The following is a 25,174-nucleotide window of genomic DNA, read 5'->3' as shown; positions in this document are numbered from 1 at the left end:
CCACTCACAGCCCCCGTCAGATCTGCTCTGACAGAAGCTCATCCACACTGGTTGCAGTTTAGAAAAAAAACAGTTTTGCTCATTTCATACTGAAGCAGTGCTGCAATGAGCCAGGCTCTGAGCAGGACTGTAACTCGACCCGCCTGCAAGTTGTTCCAGTGCCGTTAAGGGAGAGGGGAAAGCAAAAAAAAAAGCAAATATACCAATATCCAAATGTGAGCAGACAGCATCCCTGATTTACGGGCAGCAAGCGGGGTTCAAATTGAATCTGCACTGCCTCAGCAAAGGCATCTGCTTATTGGGCGATTTGTTTTTTAATGACCCTTCACTGTTGCTTTTGCAGGCTCCTAGTTAAAATGCCATGTTGAATAAGAGCAACTCTGTGCCTCGTGCTGCTGCAGCCCGGTGTTGCGGTGGGTTTGGGACTGCGCTGCCATTTGTAGAAGCTGTACTCTGATACTCGAGGCAAATAAACACGACCCAGACAGAGAGAAGAAATGTAAGAGTGAACCCCAAAGTGTTTCTCCGTGCTCAGGTGTGGGCCAGTCAGGCTTTAAATATTATTTGTGTTTAATCATGCAATAGCTATGCAAGACCTCAAGTGGAACTACACAAAACCAGTTTATGTGCTTACTAGGCATAATACGGATTTTGTCATAGGAATGCAGTATTTACTGTTAAATTTATAAGGAATTAATTATTTCCCCTAAATTACTAGGTAAGAGATTAAGAAACAAAGGTATACCTAAAAGGAATGCTTGCTTAGTTCCAAGAAAGGCAATAAAAACATCCTTGGGTTCAGATGAGCATCTGTACTCCTTTCAACACATCCCCAGACCCTACCGGCCCAGCGACCACATTAAGAATCCTTTGGGGAACTGGGGGAGGAGGGCAGCACCAGCAGCCCTCTCACCGCACCCAGCAGCCATACATTTTGCAGTTTCCCATGGGCTGCCAGCACCTGATCAAAGAGGTGTCTGCTCTGAGGCATTCCCTTTGTCTCCCATTGGCGCAGCTTGTGTGGCAAGGAGCATCCACTCCTCGCAGAAGAACCGCGAGGGACCGTCCGCAGAAGCATCCCAGTGCTTTGGTGGAACATCAAAGCACGCTGAGCTTTGCAGATTGCAATCAACATCCTGAAGAGCACAAAAAAAGCCTTGTGGGGAAGCCAGTGCAATTCACAGGGCTCGCACCGATGCACCACGCTCACATGAATGGCTTTATTAAATGGAAAGCTAACGATAGTCTTTGTGAGCTGGGTACCTGGCTGCTAGAAATCGAGGAGACGAGTGGGGAACAACATGGCACTGTATTGGAACACTGCACAGCCCCGTATTCACTAAAAATCTGAATACGTAGCAGAGTCCTCATTGCTTTAGGGAAAATGAGAGCCCTCTGGGATTCTAAAGTATCCCATGACTCTGGATTTATCTGTCAAGAGAAGCATATAATCCATAATAGATGGGAAAGTCAGCCTGCCTTCCTGGGTTCAGCTCGTTCCTTCTACCCCACCAGCAGCACTTCCCACTCTGAATGAAGCCTCAGCTGGAGCGGGCTTTGAACTCTTCAAGCTGCAAAGCAGATAGGGAACAGCATTCAGCTCTGTCTGCAACCAGGCTTATTTAAACCTCATCTGAAGTTGTCACCTCCAGGAGCTGTAAATGCTGCTGCTGATTCATAACGAGGCAGAGAAGTACTCTATTAATCAAAGCCAGCAGAACATTTTCTACAGGAGGCATTTATGTGAATGAGAACAGCATATGAGGTTACACTTAGAGAGGAAGAAAATTACAAGGGGATCTCAGTTCTCGTGCTTCAGGGCATAAGCTGATCACCAGATGGGGTCAGGAAGAATTTCCCCCTCCTTCACTCCTAGATGCAGTTTTCCACAATAGGTAAACTATGGAGGCACAGAAGAGAAGCTGATTTTAGCCCCAGATTTTGCCCAATTTTGGGGGGAACTGATATGTACTCAATCTCGGTCAAACAGAAGAGAATGGTTAGGTGAGAAGAAATACTGGGCTTCATCTGGTAGTTCATACCCAGGAAATGTTAAGTACAAGAGTCCTGACTTCGCATGTCCAACTAAACCTGGCCAAAAAGACTGCTCTGGGAAGGTGGTGGGCATTAGATGTAATGAGTGATACCACATATTTAATATATTATAGATGTTATAGAAGTCTAGTTAAAGCTAGACTTCATGAGCTGGGAGAGCTTTGCCACAGCTCATGGGAACCTTTTTTTTTGTTGTTGTTTCAATTCGCTGAGTGCTTGGGGTTCAAATTAACCCACTTACTTCTCTTCCTCCCTGCAAATTAATAGACCAGTTGAACTTAAAAAAAGAAGAAAAAGAAAGAAGAAGAAAGCCACAACACTTTGTTAAAACCACTAAGTTTCAGCTGGTATCATGTCAAAACCACTTGAAACATGAAACCAGAAGTCTTCCTAGGTTGACTCAAAGACTATGTCTACACCAGGAGTGTTTTACCAGTACAGGAATACCGGTGTGTTACATTGGCAAAGGGCTCCTGGTGTAGACACAACCAGAACAGTAAAACTGAGTTTTAAGGCTGCCTAGAAAATTGAGTTGAGAGTTTTGCTGACAAACTTTCATCCAAGTTGAGCCGTCCAACAGTTCTAGCAAGTGAACTGGTCAATGGCATCACCTCTTTGCATCCCGGAGAGATGCAAATACATCAGCAGAAGTTTCGAGCGTAGCGATGACCATAATTGGGTAGAGGTTGCTTTGAAACTCCTTTGAAAAATACAACCAGCTCTACATTTAGAAAAACTAACAAAATCGGGGTGTTTTTTTTTTTTTTTTTTTTTTTTTGTAGGTTTTACAGTTTTGTTGCAAACTTCTGGCACAGCTGCAGTTAAACATCTGATTTCAGGCGTACGGTCTGTGACACGTGGCATTTCACCATTTCTCTCAGCACACTGAAATCTGTCTCTCAGCATGCCATCATAAACGTTGCATACAACCCTCATAAGCAACCTTTGGAGATTTCTCCGTAACACAGTCTGTTTATTGTAACACTGGTCAGCACTGGTGCTGGAAGGAAACTGCCACACGAGAAGATTGTGTTATTGTTCTGACAGGAAGACCACTGAATTCTGGGTGCTTCTCTCAACAACAGTGCAAAATATAAAGGCTGAATAAAAATATCTGTTCTAATATGTGCTAATAGGTACTATTACAGAGCCAGAGGTGAAGGCACAGCAACATGGCAGTTAGGATTTCACCAGATTCCTATTCAATTTACCCAGATTGACTATTTTGAACCTATGACAAAGACATTTTAAGAAAAGAAAGACATTTTCAGCTTCAAATGCTACAGAAAAAAACACTTCCCACCTAGCTTAGCCTGGAACACCTCTCTCCCTCTGTAATAGCCTCTACGTCTACAGCTGAGATACACACATCCATAAGCAATTACTACCATTGCCTGTGCAAGTCAAACCTATGGTTCTGTCTCTTACCTGTAATCTGACTCTGTCCTTGTGGATTAAAAGGACTTGGTGCAGAGTTCAGAGAGGGCCGTGGGCTCTGGGTCGGGACCCCTACTCTCATACTGGGATGAGGAATGCGCCCTAAATCACTGAGGCGTTCAGGGAACAAACTAGGTTTAGAGTCATCAAGCTTCTGTCTGTGCCCTGGAAACAGCAAATCATAAAATAAAAGCGTTAATAACAAGATTTAGTACTTTAACATACAAAAAAAAAAAAGAAAAAAAAAAAAAAGAAAAAAAAAAGAGGTCTCTAAGGACCTGTTAGCAGATTAATGGACTATGTAGGTACCACCGCTACTCCCAGTAACACAGTGACATTGGTGGGGAATTGGTGTTTTGGTGTTTTGAATGTGGTTGTGCTGGCAGAAGCCTCAACTAGCACTGCTGTGCCCGTGTTGATATGTAATGCAGTAATTTGGATCAAAATAAGCCCTTATGGACACCACACAAGGTCTTTATGGTTTGTTTTTGTGTTTTTTTTTTCTGTTTTAACTCTACTGGAATGTTAAAGGGGCAAAACTTTTTTTTCCAAAAGTAAACCTTATATGTACAAGTCATCGAGAGGGACAGTTATTCCATGACCGGACTGTATGTTGTGGATTTTTGCTAAGAAAACTCCTCCATAACCTGAGAGCGTCTCCAAAAAGTAAATAGTCACTCTCATTTGAGAAGCTTCTGGCCAAGACCGGGTCCTACACTGCCCTTATATATTCAGCCTTCCTCCATGCTTGTACTTCTCCCCAAAAGCAGGCTCACTGCCCTTATGCCACAAGGCTGCCTTGGGAAAAGCCTCCCATGGATGCTTGGTTGTTGAAATGCAGAGGGGAAAAATGCCCAAAGCAACAGGATGCACCAAGTGGCACCTTGGTATTCCTCATATTGTCCTTCGGGTGTTTCAAGAGGAAAGGTTTTACTTCTCTAATTGTATTATGTTATATTATTACGTAATGTTGTATTTTTGCTCCCAAGTTTCATTTCTTTTTGAAGTAGTAACAGATGCTCCTCAACCAATGGTGCCTTTGAAGGAGGCAGAGAAGGCATTACTTCTGTCATTCAACATATGGAAAAACAGGCATGCAGCGAGATTAAGGTCAGTACTAATTTTACTTAACTTCAGCCATTTATAAATCAGGCATCTAGTCTAAACTCTTCTAATGTAGACTTCCTCTACAGTTAATGGAAAGAAATAGCTACTTCCAGAGGGCAATTCATCTCATTTGTCTCTGACACTAGTCTTAAAATGGGATGATTCACCTTCTGAATTTGCTTTCTCTTCCTTCTCTGATCAGAGAAGGAGCCCACATGACTAGTTTAATTAGGCACTCTCACCATTAGTCAACATCGCATGGAATTAGTCTCACCCAAAGTTAGTAACTAAGGTCACATGAAAAGCATCTGGCAGAGCTGAAATGGGAGTCCAGATCCCCTCACTGCAACCCAGACACGCAGTTGCCTCCATCCCTATAAACAGTGCCAGGGTATTGGCACAGGCAATACATGGGTTGGATATTTTTATGCTTTTAACACTAGGAAGGGTCTCTGGTGTAGTTTGGGCTGGGAGCAGCTCAGACTCCTCCGATGGTGCCCAGAGGTTTGAGATACACTGCATTCTCCCTCAGCAGTGAAAACACAGCCCTCTGCTTGGAGGCCACGAGAGTTCAGCTTTGCAGACACAGTCAGATTGCCCACATCAGTCTGAGGGCCAGAGAACCAATTCTGGCACTGTTTTATTTGTTTTAGCAGTATAAATGAGGCCTCTGAGTCTTGAAATGTATCAGTTCATCTCTCTTCATGAAAGGTAATTTAATGCTGTCATCGTAGCACTGAAATACGTGGGTTCACATCATCCAGCTGGGACTACAGTGTCCAAATGTGGCTTTCTCTATAATGGACAGCTAACTCTAAACTACATTTAGAGAAATCGGGGTTCTCCATAGACTGTGGAAGATCTCAGATCACAGACTTGGAGGTGTCCAACATCTGCCTGGACGTGGGCATGGGCACAACGCTCCGGGTGTCCCTGCTTGAGCAGACGTTGGAATTGCCTGACCTAGAAGGCCATCAACCATTCTGAGATTCTGCCATTCTGTCAAAACTGAAGGATTGAGGTTGGAAGATGAGAAAAAATAGCTAGATGGAAATTAATTTTAGAGAAACTTCTCTAGCAATTAAAAAAAATTAATTAGTTGACCCATTATTCTGTGCTTTGAAGTATGATTTTTCTCCCCCGTGATGACTCAGTATAAAAACATGGGGTAGGCGTGAGCTTTCCCATTAAAGAGGAGGAGTTGCTGTATGGCAGAGCTCTGCAGAACAATCAGCTGGCATCGGTGACTCCTCTCTATGAGGTATCAATCACTTCAAACGGGGAACGATTTTTGGTGGGCTTGTTGCAGTTCTGTAATGGCAGCCTCATTAATTGGATAACATCTCACCTGGTAGTCATTTGCACTATCTCTCCCATCTATGTAAATTAGAACTTGTATAAGCTGGGTGCTAATCTAAAGAAACAACTTTCACACAGATACATACGCACGCAGTCAGTGCTCTCTTGGGATCTCTCGTTCTCTTATATTTTTTTCCACATTTTTTCTGGCTTTGCTTTTGCCTTTGTCAGTCACGTTGACCAGCCTGGTTTACTCAAGGAACCCATTGCCCCTCTCCTCTTCTATTCGTCCCTCGTCAAGTTCCAGCACGACCAAGAAGGCTCAAAATAAGATACCCCAGGAGCCTATCTCTGAGCTCGCACACTGGGGCTGACTTTACCTGGGAATGAATCTATTCCCAAAGTGAAATTTATTTTGATGGAAAAATACTACTCCGTGTTTACATGGGGTGGTTTTGACTCAAGGATTACACTGAGCTTTTCTAATGGACCAGTGCACAAACTGTTTTGATTGCCTTCTGCTCACTCAATGAACGCTCAATACGTAGGGCATCTCTCCTGTACCAACTTGTGCCCAACAACCCCTGCTTTGTTTCTGTCACGCTCTGGTTGCCCATACCTTTTCTGGAACAGAGATTGTATTTAACTCTGCATTATTATAATGAACTATCAGAAGAAGACAAAATTAAGCAGGATAGCAGGGTACTTTCACGTAGACAGGGAAAAAAGAAGGAAGAATAAGAAGGATTTCCGTGTATGGTTGACCTGAAATAATTAAGAAATATGTGGATGTGGGTGTTGTCACCTAGAAAAGGTAGGGAAAGGAGGGAAAAGAGATCTCTGCACATCTGGAAGACCCCATGCATCAATGCAAGTGCAGAAATCAGCAAGGGGCCAAAGGCAGACTTGCCTTTCCCTCCTGGTCATTTAAAATTTAGGGCTGTAACACAGGGTCCCCTTATGACAAAGAGATCCACAGGAGCCACGCTCCTGCAGCACAGCGTCCCAGTGAGGGGAGACTGCATTGCAAGTCTGCACATTACGGGCTCCTGTTCTTTAACAAAGCTGAGACACCCACATGGAAAGCAAACAGGAGACTCAACAAAAAGCTTCATATTGAGGAGGTGTCTGCAAAGAAGCGGCAACTGAAATAGCTTTCTTGCCCCGATTCTTGTGCAAGAAAAAATATAAAACAATCCTATTAAGTACAGAGCAGCCGTGAGGCACGGGCTGAGACTCTAAAAAGGCCTTCTGAGTAGCACATCAGCAGCAGCAGTGAAATATGCGATACATGTTTAAAACTCATTCCACAGACTGCTTTTCATCTCCCATTGATGTATGTGTCCGTTGACAGAGAAATTCCTGATCCCAGGGGAGCGTGCTAAGAAAAGCTGTATTCCTTGGTCACAGTCACGAGGCATCATTTTATTTCAGGAAAAAAGATTAGGGCAGTGTGTGGATAGCTCAGCGAGAATCTGTGATCTGCCGTGGCAGCAATTACATTAAAAAGCAACATGAGGCTACGGAGAGGGTAGGAGAAAATCACGCCGTGGCTTTCGCAGTGCCAGCACCCAGCGCCTGGGACGGTCCTGCCAGCAGTGCTACACTGAGGCCTGGTAGCTCCGTCACAAAGAAGATTGCATGGAATGTGTTGGCCTTACCAAGGGGACAAGCTGCAGGCAGCCTCACCTCGCCAGGCCACGCAGCCCCGGCGTGCTGACAGCACCTAGGAGCTGCCATTCGGTCCCCACATCCCAGCTGTGGCAGGAGATGTAAGGAGCCTTCATCTCCAGCTTAATCAATTCAGTTTAAAGGCGAGGAAGGAACGTGATCAAAGACACACGACCTCGAGGCGGATGGGTGCGGGAGCTGGAAGGGGATGGAGCGCATCCCTCATCACTCAGCCCCCGCCGCATGGCTGCAGAAGTCAAGATGTACGTGGGGCTGTGGGAGAGGCTGACTTGCAGAAAGAAATGTGGCGTTGATGCTTGAAGATTCTTACCTCCTCGGGGAGGAGGGCTGTGCCTTTTTATCTTTCAGTTGTGGGTGTGGAACTGAAAACTAATTAGATTGTGCTACACGTGGCCCAGCCAGATGCTGACACTCAGGGACTCCCTTTCTTTGTACCACGTACACCGCCCACCTTTTTGTTTTTCTGTTGTGTTTTTTTTTTTTTTCCTTTCTGCTGGTATCAAGGAGATCTGGTTACCAGATTGTCAGCAGATGTTTTTATCGCTCTCAAGTGGGTTAGCTATTTTCAGTCATCACCCATTTCTTTCTGCCTTTTTCACTTCTGTCATTGCATCAACAAGAGGCTTCATGGGAGTCAGGTGTCTCCATGAAAAAGCCAAGGGAATGCAGAAAGGCTGTGAAAGCATGAAGCTGGGCTGTCCCTGCTGAGCTATGTGTGCTGGGATAATTCCAGCAGGGCACAGGGCAACGGTCAGACGTGAAGTACCAACAGTAGTGGTGTTTGCCCCATGTTGTGAGTGTGTGAGTGTGCTCAGCAGCAGGAGGAGCCAGGGCAAGTTTCACAGAATCACAGAATGCCTTGGGTTGGAAGGGACCTCAAGCATTATCAAGCTCCAACCCCCCTGTGCCATGCAGGGCCACCAACCTCCCCATTTCACAGCAGCCCAGGCTGCCCAGGGCCCCATCCAACCTGGCCTCCAACACCTCCAGGGATGGACGGGGCATCACAGCCTCTCTGGGCAGCTGTTCCAGCACCTCACCACTCTCACAGCACACAACTTCCCCCTGACATCCAACCTCAATCTGCCCTCCCTCAGCTCCAAGCCATTTCCCCTTGTCCTGCTGTCATCTCCCCTGCTGCACTGAGGTCACCCCGCAGCTTCTCTTCTCCATGCTGAACAAGTCCAGCTCCCTCAGCCTGTCTTTGAGTGGAGGTGCTGCAGCCCCCTGCTCATCTTTGCGGCTCCTCTGGACCCTCTCCAAGTTTGGGCTGTCACTCCATGGAAGTCTACAGCTTGCAAGGCAACTGAAATAAAAACCCTCCTAATGCTGAGGCTGGTAACTGAGGCCTCCTGTGAGCAGTGGATCTGGGTTAAGTTTGAGACTGAAAAAGAAGAAAACTGCAGTGGAAAATGGACTTGTCTTCAGGCTAAGGGGCAGTAGAGAACCACCTACATTATGAGCTAAAAATTACAGCCTGCACATTACTTACTTTACATTACACATCTTACTTTAAGAGAAGCAAACCTGAGCCCAAGAGCCCCAGTTTTGATTATTCCCGTTGTTCACTAGAAGTACAGAACTTTACAGTCTGAAGAACAGGTGCATTTTTCCTGCTGACTTCATAAATAGATGCATCCTAGAGACACTCCATCTTTTAATGGAATCATCATAGAGTCACAGAACAGCCTGGGTTGCAAAGGCCCACAGCGCTCCTCCAGTCCCAACCCCCTGCTGTGTGCAGGTCGCCAACCAGCAGCCCAGGCTGCCCAGAGCCACATCCAGCCTGGCCTTGAATGCCTGCAGGGATGGGGCATCCACAGCCTCCTTGGGCAACCTGTGAACAGTGAATGCTAATATACTAGTGACACATTTCTGTGTACATGCTGTGGAAGCCACACCACACGTCCTCTGAATTTTATCAGGATTCTTCCTTAAATTCTCTTTGGACATCTTCCTGAATTTCATGCCACTTGATCCTATGGATCAGTCCCAACTGGAAGACACTGGTTGGAACTCAGCTCCAGGCTTGTAGGACTGAGGTCTCACTTATTCATGGCAAAGGAGTTCGGACCTGAGCCCAAGGCTCCTTTCCAGCTGTTGTGCAGGGACAGAGTAACATTGCATATTCGGCATAAATCAAAGACATTCACTGTTCTCTTACAAATTTCAGCAATACTCCAAAGCAGCCTTAATCTGTGCTCTGGTGGTAAAAGTCAGAGAGCCATCAATGAGCAAAAAACCAGAAGACACACATTGGCCCTCCACAAGTAGGAATGTCTGTCACATCCAGTGACAGCCCCCCCGGGCTGCCTTCCCTTTGCCATCCCCTGGCCCACTCCCACTAAACACACACAACCCAAAGTTCAGGAAAAAGAAAAACAAAACGCAAGAGAGACAAACAGTTTTTTACCCATGGAAGGGAAAAGCTTGGAACCCTTCCAGTCTCTTGGGTAAAGACACAATTATGAGAAGAAAAATATAATCTACCCAAGAGACATAATTACATAATTAGGCCATAGGCTGTGCATTGGAAAGGTTCTTATAATTCCTACAGAAAGGAGCTACATAGGTGAAGTAAGTGCATTTAATTTGCTCAATGGAGGGGGAAAAAAAAAGATGTTTGTTTTTAAATAGCTGAGGGCACCAGTTTGCATTAGACTGGAAAGCTTATTCTCCCAGAGCACTATTAGTGTCAACAGGAATCACACAGACGCAGGCACAAAACAAGACACTGTCTTGTTCTGTTCTGAAAAAATGGCATATTTTCTACCCCAAATAGGTAAGATTCACACCTGAAACTACTACACAGAAATGAAAATGAGGTATGAAAAAAAAGGTATGCTGGGGATGGCTCAGCTACTACGCATTGAATCTGATGCAGCCCGTTGCTAAAACCCCACTGAACTTCTACCTGCTGAGTGCTGCTCTCCCAAAAGCCTGCAGTTTGCTGGTGCTGCTCCAACAGGGCCAGCTGCAGCTCCCAGGGGAATCCATTACACTGCAGTCCTCCAGGAGTGGTGGTTCAAACCCAGGATGAACTGAGGCAGGGGTAGGTTTGAACTTTGGTGTTATCCATGTTGAGTTCAAAGGCCTGAACATCTCTGGTGTCAATGGTGATCTCCCCATTGACTCGCTGGGAGCTAAAGCTCATCCTTCAGGCTGCACTCTGAGCCTGGAATGAATTAAGTGCTTCCAGCAGGTTAAAGGGAGGAAGGGGCAGGGAAGGCGAGGGGAAATCATCCCACGGGTACATAAATCGTGTCCCTGAGCGCCCACGGGAATCATTCTAACTCTCCCCTAGTAAAGCCTCTGAGAATATAAAGTGCTATCAGTGCTTTCTAAACATCAGCTGGGGTCTGTGGAGAGCACATACACAGCTGAAAGACAGAGCTGGAGGTCAGGGTTTTTCAGCAAATTGCAACAGCTGCAGAGCAGCCTCTTGGTCCCAAAATTCCTCCATGAAGGGAAGTGGGTGCAGGGCTTTGAGAGCCCCAGGCTGCTCCTGCACACAGAAGGGACAAGCCAGCAAAGGGAAGCTGTGTGAACAGAGCAAAACTGGAACATTTTATGAATGAAAGTGGAGAGGTGCTTTGAGGACAGGAAGAAGCAGAGCAGGAAGGGGATGGAGTGGGGTAGCTGCGGCTCTGGTCCTCCCCAGCATCTCAGCTCACCCCAATGCTCTGCTGTGGCAAGGCCTAGCTCTGCAAATCACTGAACAAAACAGCAAAATCTCTCCTTGTCACAAGAACGCTCTGCATTTCTTTTTCCCCTTCCTCTCTCTTTTCAAGTTATGGAATTCTAACTTGGATTTTGAAGCTTGCTCAGCACAGCTGAGCAGCATCCTGCATGAACATCAGCACAGAGGTGCACTGGGAGGGGGCAGGTGGGAGCAAGGCTCTGCCTTCACCTTCAGCCATCACTTAAGAACATAAATGAACCTGTGTGCTCTTGTGCCAGGAAACCAGCTAAGAACTGCTGGCATCATCACTCAGAGACACTAAAGGCAACTCATATAAACAGTCACGCAAGTCTCAGTCCCTGCCTTAATTCCCTTTGCATGCTGCTATCTGTTACGCTCTCCCCTTTCTCCTCCCCACTTTTTCTTTGCTTAAGAGGGAACAAGGGAGTATAAAGGCCACGCTACAAAAGGACAAGAGCTCCTCATGCTGACTTTATCCCCCTCATCCTAACCCAGCAATATCTTTGACAAAGATACAGACATCACCCCTGCCCGAAGTCTGTCCTACGCAGAGCCCACCAACCTCTGCTTGCTGCAGCAAATGAAGAGGGCAAGGAGGGGGTGGAGAGAAAACAACGCTGCTCCTGGAGCTGGCCGCCCTCCAGCTGGCAGAAGGGCTGCTTTTCTTACTGCTTGCGAAACCTGATTCCTTGAATAGAACAAAATGGGGGTGATGTAAACACAACCATTAAAGCAGACTGGAGATGCTGTGCTGTCCTGCAGGCCTCTGCTCTCCAGACGTCAGTAAAGGTGCACTTTTGGCTTTTGTTTGGCACTTCTTGGTTTTGTTTTACAGCCCCAAAACCAGGAGTGTACTGCAGGACGAGCACTGCAGTTTGAATGGGAATTCAGGCATGGAAGAGACAACAGTTAAGCAATAATGGATGGATGTGTGCATGTTTGTATTCTATCTTTCAACAGATTGTTTTGCTGCATTACAGGACTACTGTGTTTATATCCCAGCAGTAAGCAGATTGTTTAAACTTCATCAAATGGGGATACTTCTAAAATAACCTTGCTAATAAAACTCAGATGTTAAAGAAACCTGAAAACATGGTTAAAAATAAAAAAGATGCAGCTTCAATCTACTCTCACAGGGGTAATGTGATATAAACTCCAAAAGAAAACAGTCTTTACAAGTCAGACTTGAAGGATTATCTCATGTATCAGCACCCTCTGTGGCAGCGTAGCACTTATCCACGTATCCACCCATGCTAATGCTCTTGCACAATTTACTACAGCCTTGATAGACAGATAATTGCTTTATCCACCCAAGTGTAATAAACGGAGTCTACTATGTTAATCCTTGTATTCTTATTGTCTGTGAATGCCAAGTGAGGGAGAGACCTGAGCCTCATTCCTACACTACTGGAGTTTACTCACCCTCAGACCTGCTGAAGTGTTCTCATTACATTCCACTCCCCTGCCTGCAGTGCCAAATATTTCGAGTAGCATCCAGTTATTGTTCTGCAAGGGGCACCTACACTCAGGCTGTATGGAGGCAGCAGCCAGGATGCAGCAAACAACAAAAAAAAACCAAACCAAACCACCCTGAAACATCTTTTCCTACTCAGTAACGCAGAACAGCTATTATTTGCTCTTGGGCACAGCACAGAAAGTAATTAACCTGTCCTCCTAATCCCGGGCATCAGCTCGTTAGTGGGGAGTCCGTCCGACAGCTGAGAAATGCAGCTGCTGGCTCATCAACCTCTTCCACAAAATCCATAATGGTTTTTTGTTTTAAATGTCAAAAACAGGCACATCCTCTAAAAGGTTTATGGATTCCTGGCGGCTCCTTCAGCTAAGGTTTGTGGCATCTAATTCGTAACGACAGTTTGATGGACGTCTCCCTTTCTTCCGTCTGAAAAGTATAAAGAATTGGTGGTTTCCCCAGTAAAAAATTATTCTTAGCACCCATTCTTTGCTCTTATCTTATAAGAGCCATATTAAATATTGCAATTTCATATGTTGCTCTTATCCTCTGGGCAGCCTGGTCTGGAGTGCTGGCGACCCTGCACATAGCAGGGGGTTGAAAGCAGATGAGCACTGTGGTTCTTTTCAACCCAGGCCATTCTGTGATTTTACACATTCGACAGCTTGTTTTAAATAGCCCAAAGATGATAAAAACATGTGGGTTGATCGGGACAACTTTCACGTTCTGGAAGGCACTGAGCTTTCTGGGGCAGCACGAAGCAGCACATGCATGAGACACCAGGCTTCACAGAGCACAGGGCGTCCTTGGGGATGGTGCCGCCTGTCTTGGAGGCGAGTCCAAATTGTTATCGTTTGGTCATGCTCCCACCTCCATCTGCTACAGCCAGCAGGGGAACTTTTGCCCCCCCCATGGAAGCGGGGGTGGATCCAGCTCTGCTTTCAGGGCTCAGAGGGTAAGAAAGTGTCTCACGGATGGGCAGTAGGGGATACACGGAGCGGTGCTATAGGGCTGCCCGCTAACTATCCCATGAGGTCTAATTGGAAGGTGTTATGCATTAAGGTTCGTCTTTGGCCAATTAATATGATTATTTTCTTGACTAATTTGGATGATGCAATACGGAGCAGGATTTTGAGCTCTCCAGACTTCAGTGGAAGCGTTCAGAAAGCAAAACAACCTTAGCAAATTGGAGAAATGACATTCAGTGTATCATTGGTACAATGGCACACAAAGTAATGCAAGTACATCGCAGTACCCTTTGGCTTAAGAAATGAGATGCTGAAATGCAGCAACAAGAAAGCAAGAGGCAGCAGCACTGCTGGGGATGATGTGGGGGTAGCAGTGAGTCGGCAGCTGAATGTGAGTCAATAGTAGCAATCCATCTTTAAAAAAATGAAGCAAATGCAGTTCTGGGAAAGATTAATGGCTGTGTTGCACAGGAGACATAGAAGGTAACTATTACACTCTTGCTCAGAAGTGGTGAGATATCAGCTGGGACTGCTTTATCCGGGTTTGCAACACCACCCTCTAAGAAAGATACAGACAAGTTAGAGAGAATCCAGAGAAGAGCAACAGGAATGATAAGAGATTGAGTAAGCATGACCCTACATGGAAAAGCTGAGGGAAATGCATTTGTTTAGTCTGGGAAAGAGAAGAGCAGGAAAGGACATGATAAGAGTAACATGTTTTCTAAAGAGAATGGTAATCAATTGATCTCTATGTGAGCAGAGCAGAGACGACGAAAAAGCTGGCTTCATTGGAGGCAGAACAGATTTAGGAGATTAATGTATGATGCTGGCAACCTCCTTTCTAAGTAGGAAAGAAAAAGCCCCAAAAGCAGAGTTGGTAAGTAAGTGAGAAGGCACAGTATGGGAGGATTTAAGAACTTGGACAGATGTCAGCGATGAACTAAGCATATACAGTACTTCATCTCAGGAAACAACAGACCAGGTCGCCTGAGGTTTCTTTCAGCCCCGCTGTCCTAAGCCTCAGTGTTTGCCTGTGCTGGGGCTGAGTCACGTACACAGCGTGAGCAACATGAGAGCACCAGGTCAGGCAGCTCAGGGCTACCATGGGCCTGGTGCTGCACAGCACTCAGCATCCCCTCCCATGCAGGGCATTGGGGACATCGGGCTGTGGCTGTGCAGGTGCTCCAGGCCACAGGGGAAACCAGGGGGCTGAGAAACATGGCAATTAACTGCTCTGTGCCATAGGTTCCTCCAGCTCTAACTTCAGAATAATGCTGGCCTGACAGTGACTGCACGATTAATTTCCCCATTAATTTAGAAAGCGTGACTCTGAGTTTCCAATTGTTTCCAGGGGAGAAAAACTAATATTCCATGTCCAATGCTTGAGAGGAGCTGCTGCAATCCCCAGATGAAGGTCCAGGAGACCATTAGCACGTTACTTGTCCACAATTGGTTTTGGTTGTTGGTTTCTTGTTTGATTGTCTGCTGGCTATTCAGAGCGATGGTCACACATAGAGAAGCCTTAGTCATCCCCTCTCCGTGTCAGTATGAATAACAAGAAACATCAAAATGACAGATTTCATGGGGAAAGAGTAACAGTGAGCAAGGAAGGACATGTTCAAGGCCAGGTTGGATGGGGCCCTGGGCAGCCTGGGCTGCTATGAAATGGGGAGGTTGGTGGCCCTGCATGGCACAGGGGGGTTGGAGCTTCGTGATCCTTGAGGTCCCTTCCAACCCAAACCATTCTATGTTTTGGACAGTGTGTGTCTTCTTCAAGAGGGCAGGGAACTCCCCAGTGCAGTGAGAGACTACGAAATTTGTAGATTTTCCAACCAGACAGCCTCAGTATGTACACTGTTTGCTCCCAGTAGTGCTTCATTCCTAATCTCCTCCTCCACAGGATTATTACTTTCTTTTGACAATTTTTAAAAATGCCTTAAAGCTCACGAGATCACAGAATTGTTAAGGATGGAAAAGGTTGGAAAAGACCACTAGGATCACCTAGTCCAACAGGCAACCCATCCCCACCATGCTCACTACACCCTGTGGCTCAGAGCCACATCCATCCCCTTTTGAAAACCTCCAGTGACTCCACACCTCCCTGGGCAGCCTGATCCAATGCCTGACCACTCTTTGAGAAGAAATCTTTCCTAATATCCAGCTTGAATGCAAGCCTCTGGCCAAGGGAAAGCACACGTGTATGGGCTAGGTAAGCACCAGGCTTTGCAGGTTGCTAATTCAGTGGAGCATTTATCCTGCTCAGCAGTGATGCAGAGAAAAAGCCCTGGGGAAAGCGAGAGGGAAAGAGGGGAACAAAACAGCTCACAGGCCGTGTTTGGCCACTAGGAATGTCATCTTTTTTGAAGGGCTCAGGCAGGGGGTTGACCCTATAGCCTACAGTTGTAAAGTTTGTTTAGTAACAGGGAGCCTCCCGTGAACTTGAAAACAATAAGAAAACAGAGTCCTGGAGAATAAATCTCACCCCCTGCCCCAGTTGCCTGCAAGGTTGGCTACCAGAAGGTAACAAATCCGGAGGAATGCAGGTGGTGGGGTGACCCGGCAGCTGGAGAGTGTCCAACACAAGCAGTGGCAATGCCAGTCAGCGCTCTGCTGGAGGCACTGACAACACCCAGGGAGAGCCTGGAAACACCGCACTGCCATGGGACAGGCTGCACTGGTTGCTGTAGGGAAGGGGGCAATCAAGGCTCTGGAAACCCCAAACAGCCTTTCTACTGCTTCTAGCAGCATCCAGCGGCTGCTCCTTGAGATATGGCAGTGAAGGTTAGTCCAAACATGACTTGGTCTTTATTTCTGAATCTGAGTCTCTCCATCCCTACACCAGAGATGCTCAGAGGACTTCCACTTTTATATGCTCTGCTTTGCTCCTAGTGCTCTGAGCTCCCCTAGGTCTGTTTCTGAAAACAGATGGTAGCTCACTGCCTTTGCTTTCCTCAAGCTCTTATTACTACCGCGGTTTCACCACTGAGTGGCAAACCACTTGGGCTTTAGGCACAAAAATTACTTTGTGGGTGCAATCCTCCAGGAAAAAGAAAGAAAGAAAAGGAAAAAAGAAATGCAAAATCAAAGAAGCCAAAGCTGTCAATGCTCAGTTATAAAAATCACAAGTTGTTCATATGGGCAGCTGTGAGGTTAATAGCTTTCAAAGATGTACGCAAGCCCACTCGCACAGCCCTACCGATACCTCTGCGCCTCCAGCTTGGAGCTATTGGATCATCACTGGCACGTGCTGCAGATAATCTTTGCCTTTTTAATTATTATTTTGGTGAGTCATTAAGGCTGGATGCCCACCACAGTGCACCAGTGGAAAAAATCTCTGCAACGCAAAAGTGACAAGGGTGTTCTATGCTGTTCTCTTAAAACAGTCAAAAATAACACGAAAGTGTTTAAATTCTGGAAATATTCCCTATCCCCATGCTATTAATACCTCCTCAATAGTTTGTTCTATTTAAAGCAGGTCTCTTTCTTCGGGTTTTATTTTGTGTGTGGCAAATCCTCATTTAATTTTCAGGATTAAAAAAAAAAACATGAACCTAGAATTGGAAAAATGGGAATGGTGTGGAGCCCCAGCATTCAGCCACAGCCAGAAGCAGAGGTTTTATCACCATCTTCAGAGTGAGCCTGGCCCTTGGAATATCAGTATTTGCTTTGTTTTAAATGTTATATGAGTAATTGAGGAATAGTAGAGCTGCTTCCACTGCAGTGGGGACAGTTAGGTGTCTGACCCCTTTGATATACAACCGTAGATGCAAGCTGTGCAGTCTGCCTTTTAGCACTACTGCTGCTGTTTTCCACCGACTAAACTGGGGTTTAAGCCATGGGCACCATTCATTAAAGGACATCACATACAGAGGACGGATTTTCTTTTCTTTAAGCCCAAGCTTGACCAAATTCCATCAAGGAATAACAGAAAATAGAACACAAGGTGCTGTTCCCATTTTGTCCAGCAAAACCAGAGCAAGCAATGCTGGTGCTGCTGAAGAAATTGGATATATCCTATGGGTGTGTTGCCTTGCCTTTTTTTTATTATTACAAGTAGAACTCATCTGTCTTAACCAATTTAAATGAAGTAAAAAGGCAAAAACAGAAAGAGGGATGGAAAACTTTTCTCAGCTTCAACACAAACTATGAAAAAGTAAAAACTTAACAAAGAAAACCATTTTGTTAGGTACAAGTTTATAGAAAACTCAGTGCTGTGGCAAAGAAAAAAACTGCTTTTAACACTTCTCCAGGTGGAATGGATGTTCCTTCTCCTTTCACACGAGCTTCCTTCAGAACCCTGGGGCCAGTTATCCTTTTAGCAGCAGCAAAGAGTTTTGGCTATCAGTGTCCCCACCACTGCTATGTCCTGCAGTGACCAGTTTGGGTGCATAAACAAGATACAAGATATACCTCCTTTGACAAAAGGTTCATAGAATCACAGAATGGCCTGGGTTGCAAAGGCCCACAGCGCTCATCCAGCCCCAACCCCCTGCTGTGTGCAGGTCGCCAACCAGCAGCCCAGGCTGCCCAGAGCCACATCCAGCCTGGCCTTGAATGCCTGCAGGGATGGGGCATCCACAGCCTCCTTGGGCAACCTGTGCCAGTGCCTCACCACCCTCGGGGGGAAAAACTTCCTCCTCATATCCAACCCAAACCTCCCCTGTGTCACTTTAAAACCATTCCCTTGTCCCATCACCATCCACCCTCACAAACAGCTGTTCTGTGTACTAATGGTTCCCCTTCATCAAAGGACCAACACAAAACCCAGTTTCTAATCCCTGATGGGTTTAGATGACCCAACTGTAACCAAAGGTGCTCCGATGCTGAGATCCCACCCACCCCAGTACCTGGCTGCATGTCTAACAGGACATGGTTTACAGTTACATACCTTGTATGAAGAAGGGATAACTTGCTTCTTTCTCTGTGTTGCTGATATCACACTGCATCATTACAACAGAACATCTGGCCCCACCGCTCACCGTTTCACCAGGCATGGTGGTGAGTTAGTTTCTGCACATCCTTCTGATGTGACAGCAAAAAGCCTTGTGCGTGCTTTGCTTTCCTTTGGTACAGTCCCTTCATGGTGTTGGAGAATGGCTGGCTTGCTACTATTTAGACTGTCCCTGAGAATAATATAGGACTGTTTCTTGTTTTTAATTCTGGCATGAATCTTCATTAAATTGGGAGGGAGCTGGGCTTGTTCAGCATGGAGAAGAGAAGCTGCGGGGTGACCTCAGTGCAGCCTGCAGTGCCTAAAGGGAGCCTGCAGACAGGAGGGGAGTCAGCTCTTGGAAAGGGGAGATGGCAGCAGGACAAGGGGAAATGGTTTGGAGTTGAGGGAGGGCAGATGGAGGTTGGATGTCAGGGGAAGTTGTGTGCTGTGAGAGTGGTGAGGTGCTGGAACAGCTGCCCAGAGAGGCTGTGATGCCCCGTCCATCCCTGGAGGTGTTCAAGGCCAGGTTGGATGGGGCCCTGGGCAGCCTGGGCTGCTGTGAAATGGGGAGGTTGGTGGCCCTGCATGGCACAGGGGGGTTGGAGCTTCGTGATCCTTGAGGTCCCTTCCAACCCTGGCCGTTCTTTGATTCTGTGATTCTATGATTAAACTAAACTGGTTGTACATTTGTATAAAACTGATACAAGAGAATTGTGGCTGCTGAATTTAAAGTGAAAGTCAAGGCATGCTCACTCGTCAGTGGAGATGACTGCAACTCCACCAAACTGTGGTTTTCACACCTTCATATTTAGTGCCTGGATGTTTCCTTCTCCGCTTTCACAAAAACAGCAACATGAAAAACAGGTCAAAACCTCCTCCTGGCAGCGTGAGAGCAGCGGGGCTCTGCCATGCACATACAGCTGCAGGACTGCTGTATTAAACCTCTTACCCTTTCAAATTGGAGTAACCCTACAGTCGCCTTGAATGTGGCATTAAAATGAGCATTACTCATGCTAAAGCAGTTCCTTCAGTGTGCAGGTTGGGTTTATATGCATGATGGCACATCCAGTATTTGAAGGAAGCAGATAAACAGGAGGGGGAACGGCTGTTTGTGAGGGTGGGTGGTGATGGGACAAGGGGAATGGGTTTAAAGTGAGACAGGGGAGGTTTGGGTTGGATATGAGGAGGAAGTTTTTCCCCCCGAGGGCGGTGAGGCACTGGCACAGGTTGCCCAAGGAGGCTGTGGATGCCCCATCCCTGCAGGCATTCAAGGCCAGGCTGGATGTGGCTCTGGGCAGCCTGGGCTGCTGGTTGGCGACCTGCACACAGCAGGGGGTTGGAGCTGGAGGAGCGCTGTGGGCCTTTGAACCCAGGCCGTTCTGTGGTTCCATGATTCTATGATTTCTTTTGTGCCTCTGACTTTGTTCAGAGGCAGCATCGTTTACTGCTGGTTCAGCTCACTGAAAGCAAGCTTACACGTGTATGCAAACAAACACACCAGCATCCTCACACATGCTGAAAATGACATTTCTGTGTCTGCTCACGAGGGAAACAAAACATTAATTATGCACAAACCTAACAAGTTTCTCTAACTCTGCCTGGAGATGTGAAAGAGAAGTGGCCCTGTAATCACGTCTCTTCAGAGAATACTGCCATATGGTTTTAAGAGAGGTTTATTTCCTGAAGCAAGAGAGTACTGCAGATTCTCAATCCAACTAAAATAATTATGCAGACAATTTCACTCCATTACTTGCAGTGGAACCCAAGCTGTGTGGTCCTCACATGCTTGCTGACACCTCTAAAGAGACATTAAACCATTTTTATATAAAAATTCCCTTTATGGGTGGGATGTAGGATGAATTTCCTGGAAGATTAGCACCTGTCACAGTGCATAAGGCCTGCTTCTGCCTGCTGCTTTAATTCCCTTTGGTTGGCAGACAGCAAAAACTGATTGTGAAGCCTTCTGAATACGCACCAGCAAAGCATCAACCTGGGGTAACTGTATCTTCACAAAGGGAAACCTCTCCCATTGCTCAGATTTCCTACACACTTATTTTACCTCCCACATTTGACCCTGTAGAAGCACAGAACCTAAGTACCAATGTGCACAGTGCCTTAAGTATGAGGAAATTTAAATATAGCCTGAAATTTCAGCACGTGCTTCAGTTCTTTGTTGAATTATGCTGTGAGCACAAAGCAGACTTTGCTGAGAGCTTTTTTTTCCAAAGCACCCTGAGCTGCTGCTCTCTCACCTCCACCAGACAGAGCAATGTGCAACACTTCCCACCTTTCCATCAGCAATGGGTCAAAATCCAGCCAAAACGAAGCTGCTTTGACTCGAAACAATAAAAAAAAGAAGTATTAAAACACCACCTATTCAACTTTGAATATAAACTGCAGGAACCCTGTAAGAACAGGGCTGTTAACCAAGACACACAATGATTAAAGGATACTGAAGGGGAGAAGTGAGACCACCCCTAAAGCATGGAAATATCCCTTTTTGTCCAGAGTGCCATGAGGCTTTTTTTGGTAGCTGTGTCTGATTTTAGTTACAGTAGCTAGCTTATGAAATTAGCAAGCATTCTACTTTTCAGACTAGCAAATCCAATTAAAGCAGAAGAAAGCATGCACATACTTCTGTGTGCCAATCTGCCTATGCTGTTACAAAGCCTTCATTCCTGGTAGCAAGAGGATGAAGGAAGGGGATGAGGGCTTGCAGCACAGCCAAGGGGTTTTTCAGAGTGCTCTTCTCAACGGTGTGTAAGGTGCTCATTTCTTCAGATCAGAAAGGTACATTTAACGAGAACTAACAGGGGAAATCAGATGTGTACCAGTAAACTGTGGGGCAGAACCAATGCTGACTGATCTTCTTAGAGGCAGCACTGCCACTTCTAACTACAGAACTGTACTTCCAACAGAATTCCATCTGCTGTTAGCGAAGCTGCCCTTCCAAGTACAACCAAATAATGTTGGTTTGTTAAGTCAGCAGTACCTTCTAGTTCTCATGCCCTACCAGAAGGATCTGAGCCCTCCAACACAGCAAAGAAATACTGAAAATGTTAGCGATAGCACTGTCTTGCTGTGATGTTCTAAAAAAAACCACCAACATATGTTTGTCCACGCTGAACTGAACAATGCTCTCTCTCCCCCAAACCTTCTGTTTTCAAAAAAACCCCTAAACTTTGGGCCAATGTTTCCTGTGGTGACAGCTGTGGTTAAACCATATTGGTGAGTTTTGCATGCTTGATAAGTCCCTTAGTGCCATGGCAGAAAAAATGGTTGCCAAGTGAGGTGTGGCACATGGAGACCGAGGTTTGAGAGATGTAAAAAGCAATAGAATGTGGTTCTCTGAACTCATGAAAAGCTCCCATTTACTTCAACAGAAGCAAGATTTGGGCTAGTACAGCTATTCCAGTTCATATTTGGTTTTGTGCGGAGAATAGAGGGCTCTTTTGGAGAAGAGAAGGCTGTGGGGTGACCTCATGGTGGCCTTCCAGTGCTTGAAGGGAGTGAATAAACAGGAGGGGGAACGGCTGTTTGTGAGGGTGGGTGGTGATGGGACAAGGGGAATGGTTTTAAAGTGAGACAGGGGAGGTTTGGGTTGGATCTGAGGAGGAAGTTTTTCCCCCCGAGGGTGGTGAGGCACTGGCACAGGTTGCCCAAGGAGGCTGTGGATGCCCCATCCCTGCAGGCATTCAAGGCCAGGCTGGATGTGGCTCTGGGCAGCCTGGGCTGCTGGTTGGCGACCTGCACACAGCAGGGGTTGGGACTGGAGGAGCGCTGTGGGCCTTTGCAACACAGGCCATGCTGTGGTTCAGTGAGAAGGGCAGCAGCTTTCCTTATTATTTGCTGAAACAGAAGGAATATGCAAGGAGAAGGGCTGCTGGGTCTGGCCAGCTGCACCCACTCTTCATGCTACATGCCACAAACAATCATCAAACGTGGATCTTAGGGAAATTACCCATGGTGGTTCTGAGGTTTTAAATCAGGGAAAAAAAAAAACCAAAAACAACAAAAAAAGACAGAAAAAGTGCTCTCACACACTGGCTGACTCTGTAAACTGATCTGATTTTCTGACAGTTGAATTGAAAGTTCCAAGAGGCAACCTACTTTGTCACAGCAAAACAGCATGCCACTACAAAAGCACTGAGCCCCAGTGCCACTTTCTTGCACTATAGGCTGGAGCATGCCCATGTCCTGAAGTCAGTCTTCATTTAGGACTGCCAGGTCATTTGGGCATTCTGAAGTCGTGAACTCAGCAGTCACGCTGTCAAGAAGCACCTGCACAGCCATAATGGCCAGCATTCACGAGCTGCTATTAATGCGCTTGTGAAAGAACAATGAGATCTCTGACCACAGATGATAACACATGTAGTTTTATGCCACACCTAAGGGCAACACTTGTGGAACAGCAGTGTTCCCTCAGTCTTTTCACACATGGCACGGGCCGCTGGTTCAAGAGAAATATTGTTCATTACCTCAGTGCGGATTTCCGCTGATCTCAGCCCCTTGTGATGGAACTGGTGAAGCTCTGCTCCCCATAACAGGACACACTGGGTGCCTGTTTACCTGACTGCTGTGTGCAGGCTTGGCCCCACTTGTCCGTGACAAGCTGAGGAGCAAATGCATCAACTGCGTGACTCATAACAACCCCAAGTTAACAGGTGAGACTCTCGGAGAGCCAAGCCCTGTCAAACACGGTGAGGAGCCGCCCTGCCCGCTGCTGAGGTCTACAGGAAATTACCAACACTGACAGTAATTATTTCATGGGACATCTTGTCAATTAATCTCAAAATTATGGGCTCGTAGGAGATCATTCTCTTCCTATCAGCACTGCGCAGTTTATTAGCAGGTTCTACAGCGCTCTCTCCCATGCGTCAGAAATTAGTGAAATTAAATCAGTGTTATTAACGCGATGGTTCAAAACTCACTGGCTGCTCACCATTCAATGGAGCAATGAAGGAAGCCGTTTATCAGCCGACAGGACAAGCAAATAGTATTTACACAGTTCTCTCTCTGCCTTTTTCCTTGCTTGACTCCTTGCAAACCTAATCCCTTTTTTTTTGTCTTCCTCTTTTTCATCCTCTGATGGCTTCTTCCAGAAACCAAGCAGAGACCAGCAAACATTTCCCCTTCGTTCTCTCCAATTCACTTTTATTTCTCCCTCTTTCTCTTCCCGTTTGCAGCACACATATGCTGGGTTTGCCCTCCTCCCACTCACTGACTTGAGTACTGTGTTCAGTTTTGGGCCTCTCACTACAGGAAAGATATCGAGGCCCTGGAACGTGTTGAAAGAAGGGCGAGAAAGCTGGTGAGGGGTCTGGGGCACAGGGCTGGTGAGAAGCAGCTGAAGGAGCTGGGAGTGTTCGGAGGAGGCTCAGGGGAGACCTCCCTGCTCTCTGTAACTGCCTGAAGGGAGGCTGTGGTGAGCTGGGGGTCGGCCTCTTCTCTCGTGTAACAGTGATAGAACTTGAGGGAATGGCTCCAAGCTGCGCCAGGGGAGATTCAGGCTGGACGTTAGGGAATAGTACTGCTCCAAAAGAGTGGTCAGGCAGTGCCATGGGCTGCGCAGGGAGGTGTGGAGTCACCGAGCCTGGAGGTGTTCAAGGAACGGTTGGACGTCGTGATGAGGGCCATGGATTAGTGAGAACTGTTGGTGATGGGTGGAGGTTGGACTGGGTGATCCTGTGGGTCTTTTCCAACCTTGGTGATTCTGTGATTCTATGACTTCTCACTCCAGCTATAGGAGCACTAGGCACTGAAGTCAGCTTTCTCAGAAATTACCATTTTGCTCCACTCCTCCGATAACTGCAAACCCTCAGAGACAAGTGTGTTACTGGAGCAGTGATTTACTACTTCTTGGCCACTCCATGGCTGCACCCTGGATGACATGTACGTAGTAGCAGTGCGTGTGTCAGCATAGCTGCAAGTAACACAGCGACAACACACAAGAATTCACAGCTTCCTCCTTCCTACCTAAGCTTTTCTACACCAGCACTGCAATGAACAGGAGGGCCGTGCTGGTAACACACAGAGGAACACACCTGGCATCCCAAATTGCTCCCATGTGTCCACTCTTGCTAATGAAAGAAGAGGTTAGCAAATATCAGAGGCTCCATTTCAGAAATATTTATACGGGCAGCAAGGAGAAGTGACAGGAAAGCCAGTTATTAATTACAAAAGACAACAAAAAAAGTCATTGCAATACTGCGAGCCAAAGGGAAAAGGGATTTCACAGCGACTGCTTCGGTACCTTGCATTTAGAAATGCAACGAGCCAAATGTTTCACAAACAAGGCCACAATTTATGGCTGTCTGAAAAGTAGAAATGAATTGGCAGAAAAAAAATAAAAATTGTTTTTCTCATTTATGTCAAGTTGCAAAATTCCAGATTAAAACAGCCTGGAGGCTTTCTCCTCTCTAATTTATCTCAATTATTTTTAATCCCTTAGGGGAGAAAAACCCAACCAAGTCTTACAGCAGCAGGTTTATGCTTAGTCCACTGTCAGT

At 46.4% G+C, this 25,174-nt stretch overlaps 1 protein-coding gene across 1 annotated transcript in view; it reads right to left on the bottom strand.

The window, feature by feature from the left end:
- Nucleotides 1–25,174, bottom strand: part of RUNX2 (RUNX family transcription factor 2) — a gene marked incomplete at both ends in the record, with an annotated part of 149,122 nt that overhangs the window by 29,526 nt on the left and 94,422 nt on the right. The window contains one exon of the mRNA XM_079532799.1: nucleotides 3,484–3,657. Coding sequence (XP_079388925.1) covers nucleotides 3,484–3,657 — 174 coding nt within the window. The remainder of the gene's footprint in view (nucleotides 1–3,483; nucleotides 3,658–25,174) is intronic.

The sequence above is a fragment of the Tetrao urogallus genome (genome assembly GCF_951394365.1).
Source record: "Tetrao urogallus genome assembly, chromosome: 2".
NCBI classification, from domain to species: domain Eukaryota; kingdom Metazoa; phylum Chordata; class Aves; order Galliformes; family Phasianidae; genus Tetrao; species Tetrao urogallus.
Note: the sequence above shows the minus strand (reverse complement) of the source record. Positions and strands in the feature narration are given on the sequence as shown.